Source organism: Argopecten irradians, chromosome 16 (assembly GCF_041381155.1).
Source record: "Argopecten irradians isolate NY chromosome 16, Ai_NY, whole genome shotgun sequence".
Taxonomy (NCBI): domain Eukaryota; kingdom Metazoa; phylum Mollusca; class Bivalvia; order Pectinida; family Pectinidae; genus Argopecten; species Argopecten irradians.
In genome coordinates, this window is record NC_091149.1 from 25453363 (window position 1) to 25469232 (window position 15870).

Sequence of the window (15870 nt, forward strand, 5' to 3'; positions counted from 1 at the left end):
TTTTTACAATTTTATGATACATGAGCTTTCAGAAATTAACTATATGGAATTTTACACACCTTCATCAATAACAGAAGAAATTTTGAACAAATACTTATTTTATTATATTATGAAAAAATATGCGTTATTTTACCCCAAGAATAATATTTGACGAGTTTAATTTGTGCATATGTTGGCAAGCGATTACTGTAAATTATGTTTAAGGGAGAGAGCTGTTTTTTTGGAAAATTCCTCTTGAAATATTTTAAAGATCAGCAGTTGATTACAGGGTTACGTGCATTGTAAAACAACATATGATATCTAAGTAAAGGAAACCAATGGTCAAATTTGCATTGGTATTATATTTTCCTTCAATTTGGCTGTTTAATGTTTTGTCCACAACATTCATTATTAGAAAAAAAATCTTACAGAAATCAAAACAAGATGTCATGTAGATACCGTTGGTTTAAATTTTAAGACAAGTTTAGTTTCATTGTGGGTTCTGTTTAAAACTCTGTATCGGAAAACAGCATCAGATACAGAAGTACAGGAATCAAATGGACAAACTTGTATCGATAACATTTTTACTTTAACTTTCTTGTTTCAGATTCATTATTAGATGAAACCGGAGATCCCCCGAAAACAATCCAAGAGGTAACGTTGCTCCGATGTCTTGGACAAGTTTGGGTTCACTGTGTGTTCTGTTGAAAGCTCTGTGTTAATGTCGGTGTAGCTTTTATCAGAAGTAGAAGTAAATTGGATTATAAGTAAGCCAGCGTTTAATTGTAATATAATCTTGTTAAATGTCCACTGATGTGGGTTTTCGTGATAAAACACAAACAGTAAGACATCCTATTATTCATAACTATTTACATATGAAATGTAGTACATATGACTTTCGTTAAGTAAAGTCCATTTTATAAGCTTTACTCTTGTGTGAAGAAAGGACAGTGTTTTAGATCTCAGCGTTAAATAATGTAATGTTGGTACCAGCGTATTAGCACTAGTTTTTATATAAGATATATTAGTAAGATCAAACGACTAAGCACAAATATCATACCGCGCTTCATCCCCATTTACCCCCAACATTTACGAACTTCAAAGGTTCTAGGGATGAATTTGTTTTAACTGTATGTAAAAAATAAAATTCCACGTCATATAACAGTGTGTTTTTATCAAATGTTGAGGTATGCTCTCTTTTTGTTGTTTTGAAATGTCAGTAATTAAATCGTTTCGGTTATTAAAAAAGCTAAACATGTCTTTATTCATGAAGTTGATGTAGACTACGATAGCAGTAGAAATTAGCCAATAGTTACTAATTACTGATTATATTTTCACGATTGTTTAATAAGATATATGTATTGAATTAAATCACCATTAAGAAAAAAAATTGTCCAAGATATTCCAGCGTTTCACGTTGTACAAGTTGAATATTAGATTTACGAACTAGTAATTGTATTAAAACTCTTTCCTTTATCTCAATGGGAAACATTAAATTTTATATTTCCCTTGATGTTATTTTATACTTTCTGTTTAGTCTAAATGATAAATTTAATTTTAAATACACGAAAGACGAAAATAGTGGAAAATGCATTAATTTCAGAATGTCATGACCCAAGAGTGCACGTCTATAAGTGATACGAAAGCAAACTTTTGTTCAGAAAAAATATTGTTATATTTATCGATAAAGCATATATTAGATTTGCAATAGTATGAATATTTTTAGTGAGTTATCTTCAAATAAAAATATAACAGAAATATGTTTTTTTAAAATGATGCAATCTATTGTGAAATTCACCTATAAACTTTAAATGTTCATTGACGTATTACACTTAACGTCCTATTAACAACCATGCCCCGATTTCTCGAAACAAACAAAAACTAAATTTAGTCATTTTATTTCTGATACGTTACAAGAGTAGATAAGTTGACTTAAGTCTGCACTTTCGTTTTGAGAAATCGGAGTCAGGACCATTTAAGGAAGATCTCGCATGTATGCATTGTGTTGTGTGTGTGTGAATATCTGTATTTTTGGGGAGGCTGCGGTATATGTTCGTGTTGTGTCTTCTTGTAATAAACGCTTGCTCTTTTTATAGGGCTTGCTCACTGAAGCAGGCCGTCAAACGTGTTTTAAGGAGTAAAATTACTTTGGCAAAATTTACGCAAATAGAATTATAAAACGGTAAGTGTGTAGATGTAAGCATCCTTGTCATTTTAATTTACAAGTTTTATTATTCCTGATAAGGATTTTTCAGACGTCTTTCATACTAACATATAAAATATTTCATTTCATATTTCAAAGTTAAAGAAATGATTTGAAAATCACAATCTAATATCAAAAAAATCATAAAATCAAATGATTCCATATTTCCTCAAGAGACTTTATGTTCAGGCACTGAGGGTAATCAATTTTATTGCGAGTGTCCTATCAATATTGTATGTTAAGTTTTCCAAACCAATTAGTTGGAATTTCTACATATTGGATTATATATTAATCTTATATTTTGATAATGATGACGTTTTCAGTGATTAGATTTCTCACCGAATTCTGTCTTTCTGAATTGCGATAGCCATCCACAAAACACAAAATTTTAAAACGAAAAATAAAATTACATTTCATTTATTAGAATAATACTCTTTGCAAAATACATTACTTTCATGCAAACACAAGTGCACCAAAATGTTCATATTAAAAATTCATCATATTCTCTCATAGACTTACATACACATATACAAATAAAAAATCTGCTACCAAAAACAACTGCAGCCACCGTCATATATAGCGCGTTCGATTACAGCAGTTATGCGTAATAACATATCATGGGTCATCTTTAGAAGTATATAATATCGTCCTGCATACATAAACCTAGAGATAACAAGTTATGTGTCCATGATCAGCCTTCAGAACAACCACGTGACTTACTTTCGACAGGAGAGTTCACTTTGTCACTTCCGGAATCGTTCCCATCTTTTTTCGTGTCCGTACAACTATGTGTTTTAGTGTGTTTGCTTAAATGGTCACTGCGCATGAACCGTTTGTTACAGATGGGACAGGCGAATCTTTTCTCCCCTGTATGCGTGCGCAAATGACGTTGAAGTTCGTCTGATCGCGTGAATCGTTTTCCACAGAACAACCAATTACATACAAATGGTCTTTCGCCTGTATGCCATCGCAAATGTGCTTTCAAATGCGACGTTTTCCCGTACACCTTTCCACATCCGGGTATATGACACGTGTGAATGTTTTTCTTCCTTAAATGTGCACCAGCTGGTCCTAGTCTTTCAGCCTCTTGACAGTTAGGACAATCACATGTTGCCCTGCCGCTTAAGCGTCTTTGAGATTTCGTTTGAGGCACATTCGATAACACCGGACGAGAAAGAAATGGGTTTGCGGACGAGGCACTAATATCAGTTTGACTTGTTAACATAGATTTATATGTGTCCTGTAAGAGCTGCTGATTCCCTCCTATATATGATCCAGAGGGAGACGGCAGACCATGAGAGAGAGGATATTCCGGTGAATTATATCCGGATGAAATCTGTGGCGGGAGTGAAGACGAGGCTCCGGAATAATCCGAGTACCAGTTGCTAGGCGACGGATGCACATCCCACCAAGACGAAGCTGGGTTAGAACTTTGAGGGTTTTCACCTTTAAGACTGGTATGTGTAATGTTCATATTCAGCGACCAAGACTCGTAGGCCGCGTGACTGTTAACATGAGGTAAACGTGAGTACACATTCCCTAGTACGGATGCACTCATACAGTCTGAATGATGTACCTTTGATGGGTACGTTGGAGAAGGGGCTTCGTTATTGTACTGTGAAGGATGAAGCCAGTCTGCTGATGACGTAGTGGGGTAGGACACCATCCCACCAGTCCGTCCGTAAGGCAGACCGGTGGACGGAAATGACACTGACCCGTTAAGTCCAGACAGACGTTGAGATGAGAGGGCGACAGCGTCCGGAGCTGTGACGGCAGTGAGTTGTCGTTTCCATGGATGGAAACCCTTAGCGATGTAAGACTCCGCGAGAGGCGAAGGACATCTATCGGTCAGTTTACTGCACTGTGCGGCCAGCATAGCTAATGGGGCGCCACCTATATGGTGTGAATCCTGCAACAAGAGGAGATAATCATAGAATTGGTTTTCAGACAAAGATATTTTTCATCATGTTCAACTTGATTTATTTCAATTCAATTCAATTAAACTTGATTTAATCAATATTGCAAAAAGATATGTATAGAAGTAATGACATTCATGGTTAAATGGTAGATCATTGTATACCAATTAATTGAAACCTTATTTATTAAGAATACTTTCTATTCATTGACAGTGCCGGTCGTGGATAAATCGATTCCATAGAACAAATATTCAATCTTAATTACATCACGCCTTTTAAGGTGTTCCGACCACGCCCCCTAACACCGAAGTACACGCCCCTAACACTCAAAGTACGCCCTCTCACCTCCCTTTTATAGAGTTTTGTTTTGATGCGTTCAATTTGAATATGTTACGCTTCTCGACGATCTCATGACCTTGAGTACACCTTTTTATGTTATTAATTGCAGAATATAAACAGATCACTTCTTTTTCCTTAAACTGGCCCTAAATTTAATTATTCAGTAACACGAACTACCTTGAACAGGTTCCTAAATATAGTCACTACGCCTGAATCTATAACTTAGAGAGCACCAAACTGTTAAACAAAAAAATCCGAGTATAAGTTTACATAAGGTTCTACCAAAAATAACATTACATATAAAACTGTAAAAAAAATGTGAAGATTGGAGTTTATAGCAGAGGTAGAGAATGGATGGGAAATAAATAAAGATTTATTTTACTTTTTAGAGCATATAAAAACAATAAGATTACACTGAATCATGACAACTATTTTAGTAAGCGTATTTTTATAACATGTTCAAAAGACACATTTTTTATGTTTTAACTTATAGAAAAGATCCTCAAATTATGAAAACGTGAATTGTTCTACCCACAGAACGTGGATATAACTTTCATCGATGTTACAGAAATAAATACTTTCAGAAATGACGAAGCCAATAAATACCACCATGCTCACCATTAGATAATTGACCACAGATGATGTGGATATCAGCGATTATAAACCCGACATAAACCAACATTAACCAACATAGCAGTTCACGAGTCAGCGGGACCCCCTAACAGTATCTGGATTCATCAGGACGGGTATCGAGAAGGATACTATTGTATACTCATGTAAATTACACACGATTTCTCAATGGTTGGAGTGTTGACCTGTGTATTTGTGTGAAATAGTCGTCACTGCAGTATGAAACAAGATTGGGACGAGCTTAATCGGATTCTCCCCTACATCAAAAGATAATTACTCTATCCTAGACGGGTGTTAAAGAAATGTTGAGAAAGAGTTTTCAATTTGGATGACACCCCTTTCATCCTCTTCTCAACAGAAAACAAAATTTCTACAAGTCAACGAGAAAACCTCTTAGCGTCTATCAATGAAAAAGTATCCCTACAGTCGCAATTGCGGTCTATATAAGGCTTGACCTTTCACCTTTGCTGAGTTAGATCAGGCACCTTGCTGTGCTGAAGAAAACGTATAAGCAAGTACGGTCTACCGTACAGACCTGTCGTGGAGTTTTATTGTCCGGCGATGAACAAAACTCAATATATTTCTGTCCCTGAACATTTTTCCAACTCTTTTGGAGTATATTGTACCTGAGAACCCTATACAAGGCCCTCGTCGGTACAGAAAGGACCTCTTTTGTTGCTCACGAACTGTGAAACATGGCGCTGCAAGTATTTACAATGACAGCGGTAAAGAGAAAATTTATCGGTTTTTCAAAGAAAGATCTTTTCATTCTAACACCTTAATCCGCGAGGACTTTTACATGATAATTCAATTTCATATGAATTAGAGAAACATATTTGATATTTCATTGACAAATGGTGGGCCGCGATTAGGAAACCATATTGCTGGCGTACTGGCGGATTTGTTGACACTGGAACTGGGTTGTTTAACACTTTAACTTTTATACACCAGATATAAAACGCAACATCTTTCATCAAATGTTTTCGTAATTTTATATTTTAATGTTGATGTCGTGTCTAAATGACTTATTGAAAAGTTTATCTAAAATGCATTTCATTTGGTTCTACTAAAGGAATGATTTTATTTTCAACCCAAATAAGATTGCACATGTTATTAGATATTCCTGATTGATACACTGAAAATATAAACATTATTTAAAGTTTTGAAACATTTATTTCAAGATAAATTTCTATCAAATTATTTATTACATGATATTCGTTTATGTTTATAATAATTTTAAAAACGAAATTTTTAATGTAAAATTTATAACTTATATTTATATAGGTTATCAAATTATTTATCGAATATTTACAAAATAATAATGACTATTTATAAGGAAAAAATTGTTGCAATTATTGCGCTACCGTGCGAATGCCATTTTATGCTAAACACCAAATAGTGTATCATAGATATTATATTTGACTTTAAATATTTTTATTACTTTCAATAGCAAGAGTATTAAGCACAATTCACCAAAGTCATTTCCTTTTTATTTTGACATAAACATATTTTTTATATAAATTCCACCATTTTACTTTCATTCCAATAATTATCCGGACATCTAGACATTAAAACTATTTCCCTTGGGTATTATGTATTACAAATTACTGCACATCATGACTAGTATTAATTTATAATCACCTGTTTTTCTTTTATATAATGTCTCAAGACGTTGTCGACTTAAGCGTCTTGAACGATAACTACCATTAAAAAGATCTTGACAGCTTATCAGCGCCGGGTGCAATCGGGCACTTAGCGCGCGAAATGTGATCCTTACGAGTATCAGAATTTAACTCCAGAACAAGAGAGTTCTTATCACGACAATTTTCGTCGAGGTCTGATTAGGAATTAAATTATATCGGTTGTATTTGACCTTTGACATCTCAGCACGTTCAACATCATCCATTTTTACAGTCACTGTCAGGTTTAATAACGAGTGATAGCCCAAAAACCGTAATCGGTCACAGCGACTTGGGGCAATGATAAAGCCCAGAACCAACGGATAGTCAATGATACGATCATTCCGGAAAAGCAAAAATGGTCCACAGTGTCATTAATTACGTCCGTTTTAGTTATGAATGTAGTAAAAATCTACAGAAAGAAGATGCAGAGTGTTAAGAAAGATGATTCCCAAAAATGTTAATGATTTATGAGCGATATCTGTTAAGGCCATAAGGTTAACGAATACGGTTTCAACTGTTTCCTACACATAAATTAGTAAGCTTTCGTAAAGGCGATTAAGTGCAAACCTCAGTGTTACATTCTATGTCAAGTTGCATATGTTTTCTTATCGGCTCCTCTTTTGAAGATAACATAGTTTACTTCGGTTGACAGATTTATTTCTGATAGTGGTCTGTTCTTCATGAGGGACATTTTTCTGCTTCTACTAAATAAACGTAAATAAATAAATCTTAATTTTCTATTCCATAATGTAAAAGTGAAAGTATGTCTCCATTTCATGTTTATGAATGCATGCAATTACAAGAAACCCCTTTGTAGGTATAAACCCAGAGAATGGGTGTGTCCTAGTTGAATTTAGGTGTAACCATATTACCGACCCAAAAAACTAAATTTGCATGTGATTTATCATCACTTTGTTGATAAAACTGTAATCTACTTAAACATTTCCTCCGGGTCAGAAAAAGCTGGTCACCACACGTGGGTAGCATGCGCCACAGGCGGAAGTGTAATTCAGCAGAAAATGAAGTATCGCGATAGGCGTGAGTTTGAGATAAACAACAATGGCGACCGTTTGCACGCCCGCGGGATGTGTTCTTATCGATCTAGTGGTAGCATATCGATACATACAAACATGAGCAGACGAGAGTTAATTATATACAGACAGGTGTAATTTAATTGTATACAAACATCAATACAGGTGGTCTTATAGATGATATCGGTGTAAAGCCGAAAGCAGGTTTGTTGGTGATAGCCGGGTCAATTTCTGACAAATTGGATATACCAAAGTGTCCATACCGATCTTACAATCTGAGCTCATCTTTCAGTACTTAAATAGACAAATTACTTTAATTAGATGGTGGGATATTGTTGAATTACTTAGTGTCTGATTATAATGATTAATGATATATTTTAGACGTTTGATAATAATCACGTTTGATATTTACGCTATATTTTAAGTAAGTATACGCATGTTGCTATTTATCTCTATTTGTGTCTATGATATATAAATACATTATGCCTTAATCCTTCCTAAATGACTTAATGGTAAAACTTTAGTATTCCACATTATTCCATAAAACCAACTTCTCTTTACGTCGTACGCTCCCCTAAATGTAAATATTAAGAAATGGTGCTGAGTACATTTTGTTTAAGTTGATAACAAAATCATTTTTTAATTCGATTTCAATATTATGTTTTTGAGATCACTATATGCGGGATTAGCAAGGAGAGTAATATCTTATTATATAAATATCAATTTGGTAAGTGATAAATCAAGTAAAAAATGCAGATGTTGACAAAATTACGATAATTATCGATTTGCTTAAAAGTAAAAATATTTCACTTCCTAACATTCCTTTTGGACAGTTGCTAAGAACGAATAATTCCATTAGAAATTTAAAAAGAAATAGGGAAATGATTTTTGCTTGCCGCAGTCATATTCTCCACCGCTGAGTGTAAAAGGAAAAAAAATACTATTTTAAAAATCTAGGAAAATTTAGATGAAAATAACTATACTAACAAATTTTAAATTTTGGTTTACATCGGGGAGGGTTATTTAGTTTCAAAGACTTAATAAAACGTAATCAAAATTGGGAAAATTTCTCCTAGACCATTATAAAGTTCCTGGACATTTGTATACCTTATCAATTATATAGAGACATGTATGGTTACCAGTAGAATACCTTAAGACTTCTTTAGGGTAACACAGCTGTCATCCTGACGAATCTGTTCACGATTTACCTGAAAGAAGCTACCTCGTAACTCACAGCTACGTTGAACAGGTGCGCGTACATTTGATATGCTTTAGTATTGTGTCTGGCCCACCAAGATACCAATGTAAAACTGTATACATGATTCATGTCTTTGCAGAAATCTTTCCCCTCGTGACGCGTTTCTTTAGAAATCTAAATTAAATGAATATTTGTATTTGTGTAGGATACATCTCGAATGATGAACTTCACACGCCAGAAATAAAAACTGTTTTAAAGAAGAAAGAAAATAGGTTAATTTACAGATTCTTATATTACGCTGCTTACTCATCGGCCATAACTCAGAAGATTTTTCTGTTCTGTTGCACTATAAAACAGTTTCTATTTTATTATCCAAATTCTAACATCTTGCCATTATTTAGTAGTCTTATTTTGTTTCGGACGTGTTAACATTCCAACGAAATGCCTCAATTTACAATGAACTTTAGAGAAGAACTTCACATATTTCAGAAAAGAAGTGGACCGTGGACCGATGGATCTGTACAGTAGAAAGTACATCATGATCTGCATTGCTTATCAGATTGAAATCACTTTGTTTTGTACTGATTTTTTTGTTGGGGGATGCGGGTTGTTTGGCTTGTTTTTGTTTTTTTGTTGTTATTTTTTTTTTAATTCTTCGTGTTTTTTAATTATTACATTAATATTGATATTCAGAATTATTTGATAATCAAATCAATAGATAAAAAATATTGAAGAAAAAAATCAGCCTCGAAAGATACACTATGAAATCGTCAACTCCTTTAAATATTCAGAAAGATAAATTATATATTATTTATAAGTTATAATTATATAAATATTTTTAATGTGACCTAGATGCATTTGATTTTATCCCTGTGTAAAACTGTTTCTCTTAATGATAAATCAGATTTCATTTATAGAGCCTACTGTTGAATGGGACAGGGTGTGTGGTACTAAGGATAAACAGATCCGATTCACCCATATCTTTTCTACAACAACTTAGACTTCAAAACAACAAAGGACATCAAAGGATTAAACTCTTCAGGGATCAAACTTGACTGACAATTTAAAAGAAAAAAAATATACAACTTCTAAACTTTGAGCTGCTTAGAAAATTGATTTTGACTAAATAGGGCATTTTGGTTTGTACTACAAAGGAAAACGGAGAACCCGGGTCAACCACACTATCGCCTTCCAACAATGGGCGTCCTAATTAGGGTAACTCTCCCCAGTAACCTCAGGGGCGTAATTGTAGATCATTCCAGGGGATAGACGGGACTAAGGTACACTACAGGGGTATAGAGTTCACCACCCTGATCACGGCACTCACACAGGTGAGTAAGTTTAGGTGCGGAGCGAAAAAAAAACCTGAGTTGACGCTGACCAAGTTAGTCATCGTGGTCATTAAAATGTTTGAATGGTACATTGCATATAGGGACATGATGGTGTTACGTTTTTGTTTACTTCGGGTATATTCATCACAATGACGTTTGGCGGGGATATTGTATCTACGTGATCAATCATGATTTTTTAAGATTAACAAGGGGATATTTATATAAGAATTATTTGTTCATGAAAACTTTTCTTTTTTACAACGTTAGTTTTCTTCTTTAAAAGTTGTCGTTGTATCTTAAAACTGCTATTTTTAGAAACTAGACCAGGTGATGTAATAATTCATCTTACTTTCATGAATATTTAAAAGAATGTGTATACGATCATGATATCAAAATAAAAATGGGAAGTTGTTGTGGATAATATATATATATACCTATGAACGAAACCTTTATGAAATAGGGATGAAATTTGAAATAGAATTGTAAATTCCTGCATCAAACAGAATTGCTAAAAGGCGACCAAGAAGCTATTTACATTAAGGGATTTTGCTTAAGATGAAAACTACATGCCACAAATAAAGCTGTTTCGTTGTAATTTGTTTAATGTTTGGTGTTCAGAGACCCGCAGGACTCGAGCAGGTGTAATATTGTGTGGCTCTATTTCGTTTGAACTCTACTTCAAACCAGAGGAAATATTCCGGGGACTTTGATTTAAGAACGCCAAAAATAATTTACAAATACTTTCTATGTAGACTGCCTTCCATCTCGGATCCCAAACGAATATTTCCTAAAATATTCAAACATGTATGAAACACGTGTGTGACTTTGCTTGGGTGTTTGATTCACAATGTCGAAGATGTCTGGTTTACGAATATCTGGTTGTAATGATTCTCAGGATTGATCTCTGAATTCTCGTGCAAATTTCAAATTTTAACCTTCATGTTTTCCTAATAAAGCGTCCTCACTTGTAAGATATTTTGGATAAGATATCATGTGTAAATACCTAAGCGAACTCATTTTGTTAACCAGCACGTAAAGTTCTTCAATATATTTAACATGTTCTGACTTCTTAATGATACTAATGTAATGTGAATTCATTGAAACATTTCTGTGATTTAAAACTTTGACAATCAGCAAATACTTTACAAAAATAATATAAGTTAACATTTTCTTACATCTAGTAACTATTAAATATGAAAGTTTGTTGGGTAAATAAAAACTTTGATAATCAAGATACTTCACAAAAATGATACACAAGTTGACGTTTTCTTACTCCTAGTAATTAAATATGAAAGTGTGTTGGGTAAATAAACATTTAAGTCAGATATAAATTGTGTGGCCGAATGATAAACAACCCCGGTGCCTTTGTTACTTACATTTGCGGTTTGAAATGCCTATAAAGGACAAAACCAATACTTACAACTTTTATGTAACGCTGCAAATATTTATTAGCTTTTTTTGTATCAACCCAAAATGAGTACTATCAATTTACGAATCAATAAATTATATATATGCAGTCAATCAAACAAACGGTTTTATCTTTAGCATATGAAATGTCTGATGAAGAAGATACTAGCTGGATTGTCGTTTTAACTATTATAAGATTTGTTTATTCCTCACTAAGACCCTACCTTAAGTATGATACCGTTCCGAGTCAATGATAATATAAAATCTCTAAGAGAAGCTTTCTACTTCAGTCTCTTAGTCACACTGAAGAACTGTCCAAGTACAACTTGAAAAGTCGAGAGTGTTAAACGCCTAAGTAGAGGTTGAAATGTGGAGTGTTTTCTGTCAAAACTCCAGTCCTGTAGATCTACGGACCTGGGTGTAATATGATTACATTAAAACAAACGTCATTAATTCCTCCTCTATACTTTTTTCTCTGGAGAGGCTATGCCTAAAACCTCTCGGGTGAGAGTTCGTTATTTATTTATGAGATATTACAAGTTTGTTTACCTTATGTAGCTTAGCGCAGTATGGGATCGTCCGCATGGTGCGACGAGTTTGGATTAATGTATTCGCTTTACTGCTAACTTTGAATTTACATTGAAAATACACATGCTATTTATCAACTTTAAAAACGCGAAATAGTAGCATAGTAAGGTGTCAAATTTTGTTTACAAACTTGAGCACGTAATTACACTAGTTTACTCAAAACAAAATGTAGTGGATTTGCTTACAGATTGGTGAAATGATAGTGTAACAGAACTGTAGATAATGAATTTTATTTTTAATGTTATTTAAAAAATGCATCGCCAGTTAATAAATCGACAAATCTTTTAGCAAAAAAACAAATAACTGAAAAGTCATGAAATTTCCGTCAGAGTACGATGGATTTGCATCCTGCATGAAATGTAGCCTTACAATATAGATATACTTTATGTCACTTCACTGTGGTATATATTTTAATTTTTTGATTGTGATAAATGAAAAAGTGGTACTTACCCCGATGACGGAGGCTGCCATATTGTTTCGGCAGTGAGTACTAGTGTTGAGTAAACACCTTTCCACTTACGCTGTCGTGTACCACGCGGAGAGAGTGTCCCATACCCCGGCAAAGGTATACATTAAAATCGCCCCGGATCCGCCTCCGACCGTCCCGACTATTGTCCCGGTTATTAGTATAACCATCCTATCACCGGCACGCTTCAAGCTGCGTGCTATGATTGACTTCTAAAGGCGATGGGGCAACGCCCACTGGTCTCTATATCGTTGATTGGTTTGATACGAACCGGCTGTTAGTTTGTGCATTAGCGAAGAGAGGTTTACATAAAGATGAAAACTTAGACTTTAGTAGTGTATAAAATGACTCTAAATTTGTTTAATTGGCAGGTCGGTTTGTACCCTAATGTCAGTGGTACGCTACAGAGAAATAAGTTAAAGGCTTCATTTAGTGTTGTCATCACAACAAGTTTAGGGAAGTTAACATAAATTTAAATTTTAGAAAACGTAATTATTTACATAAATATTAACACATGTGTTAGTTTTAGTTTTTTTCTCTTCTTCAATAAGTGAAATTTTGGCGAAAATTGATACTTAAGAAAATATTTTTCTTTTGGTGTATGTATAACGAGAACATCTAGTAGACTGTAATATGCCGTTTTTATTAAATAAAATGTTATACGGAACATAAAGACAAAAGACACGTTTCTCTTTCATGTGGATAAATACTGTAATACCATTAATTAATTTCCTTCGCTCACATCGTATTCCAGATGATTTGAGTTACTCGCCAGAACCAAATGGATGGCGAATTATGCAAGTTGCTTTTATGTTTAAACATCTGCGTAATCGGTGAATTAGTGGAGAACTTAGCTATATACCGATGTTATAGCAGGCCATATCAGCCTGGCCCTCCCTCTAAATACTTCCCATCCTCTTCTTATACACCCACTGAATTGAGAAAAATTATTAAATGAAATTCTTTTACTTTTTATGATAACGACATGTTATTTTCGCATCGTTTCAAAGAGGTGTTTGTTTTAACGTGTTCTGTTTTCGTAATTACCGAATGCATTTAGTGACTATTACTTACACTTGTTTTGTTAAAATGTAATTCGTGCGTATTTGTTTAATGTTCCAGTATATACATCTTATCAATAAAGGAGTCATTTTACACATTATTTGATAGATAATTTAAATATTCATTTAATATATTCTTTTGGTAACAATTATTTATGATAAATATTTGAAACATTCCAAAAACTTAAATATGATAAATATATCTGTGAAAAAATATATAGTATATGAATATACATAATTAGTTTTTCTTTTTAAACATCTCACATTTTCAACGTGGTTGATAAAATCGATATATTGAATTCAATCATATTAGTTTAGCAGTGTACCGGCAAAATATTGGCAATTACTTAAGGTATGAACGTGTTCAAGCTTTAAGGCATATGTCAATACTTGTTTCCTTGCATGACATAATGTATGTTTTCTAGTTGTTTCATATGTTATATAGGATAAAGTTAAACATATCAATAGCATACAATGTTAAACTAGTATAATAAAAAAATAACAATGCGATATTAATGGACACAGGTTAATTTATTAAGGATGCTCCACCGCCGACAGAGCATATATGGCATTCATCATTAGAACAATAATTGGTGTTTAATCGTGTATATATATGTCTCATTAACACAAAAAATGATATAAGATAATTTATTTTGCCTTTGGTGCATGCGCAATCAGTACTTCATTCCATATAGGATATAGTGCCACGGATTTTTTTCGGGATGCAATTAATTATTTTTTGTATTTTCAACTTGAAGTAACATAAGAAGCTCAAACTTTTCAATGGTGGTAATGGTGCAAAGTAAATAACTTTTGTAACTGAAGAAAAATACTAAATTGTCTGCTCCTGTTTTTGATAGTGAAAAAATACCATTTGTCAGCGGTGTAGCATCTTTAAAACACTATTACAAACAACTCAATTTTCACGAGGTACATATATCCGTGTTATGTACCGAGAGAGCTGGAACGCGAATTCAAATATTTCTGGAATAATTATTTAAAAAGTTATATGAATGCACGGTTCTCACTTGATTCAGGAATATGTGTCTTCGCAAATGTGTTAAAACAACAAAGACGTGAATTTTTTATACACAAAAACAAAGTGGTTAACTGTATTAGTAGCATGTATTACCTATATCAAACATCAAGTAACATCGCTTTTTAATAATTATTACATCTTCGTCGGCCAATAGACTCGTCAGACTTAGTTCGTGATTTTGAAATATTTGTTGTCCTGAAGCCTAAATCTGAAAAACAGAGACGAGATTTCCATAGGTGAGGCTCTCTTAAATTGTATTTGGTAGTATGAATATAGCAGCAAATAGATTGATGTCCTCTGCAGAAAGCTTCGAATGATGGTCACAGGAGACATATGTTAGTATACTCTAAAAGGACACTAGCAAGAATACACTACAGCTCACAAAAATATATCAAAATGCATTATATTCATCTTGCAATCGCTCCATAAATGACATAGTTTCATCAATATACCAACTTTAAAGACTTCCTCAACTTTTCCGTGAAAAGGCATCATATTAGATAATGAAAGTTCCATATCTTAAGAATATTCCCTTAACTTTTGTAATGCTTTCTTATGGGGAATTTTAAGAATTCCTGAAAGTTATGGATTGCTGATGAAAGCAGGGCCTGAGCATTCCTTAACTTCAAGGAATTTCTTTACATAGAATTCTCCGTAAGAAAGCAGGAAACAAGGGAAAATCCTTAACTTAAGATACCTTCCTTAACTTTTGTATAGCTTTTCTGTAAAGAATTTCAAGTTAAGGAATTTCTGAAAGTTAATAATAACTGATGAAACTGGGGCCAGTTAGTGGATTTTTACACCTGATTACCGCTAGCATGACACGTTACCTCAACCAAAATAAAATATTTGGAAACGTGCATTGGCTTACATATCTACAGGAGTGGAAAATAGAACGAAAATAGCTGAACTCGAAATATATTTCCATATATAACGATATCAGACGATATCTGTGATAAGGCGATGACAGGAAAAAATGATCTGATCGATAGTACCAATC

General features: G+C 33.6%; 1 protein-coding gene across 1 annotated transcript; it reads right to left on the reverse strand.

Moving 5' to 3' along the window:
• Positions 1 to 2583: 2583 nt before the first annotated feature.
• Positions 2584 to 12857, reverse strand: LOC138310550 (transcription factor Sp9-like). Its single transcript, XM_069251814.1, has 2 exons — positions 12755 to 12857; positions 2584 to 4091 (listed from the first exon to the last, which is right to left on the reverse strand). The coding sequence occupies exons 1-2, from the start codon at positions 12773 to 12775 to the stop codon at positions 2874 to 2876; spliced, it is 1239 nt and encodes a 412-aa protein (XP_069107915.1). The 5' UTR covers positions 12776 to 12857; the 3' UTR covers positions 2584 to 2873.
• Between the last annotated feature and the right edge of the window lie 3013 nt (positions 12858 to 15870).

What these genes read in the sequence shown, in the direction of transcription:
- LOC138310550 (XM_069251814.1), bottom strand. Translation starts at nt 12,775, where the DNA reads ATGGCAGCCTCCGTCATCGGG. An exon ending in TGGCAGCCTCCGTCATCGGG is followed by an intron (nt 4,092 to 12,754) that starts GTAAGTACCACT and finishes CTCTTGTTGCAG; the next exon opens with GATTCACACCATATAGGTGG.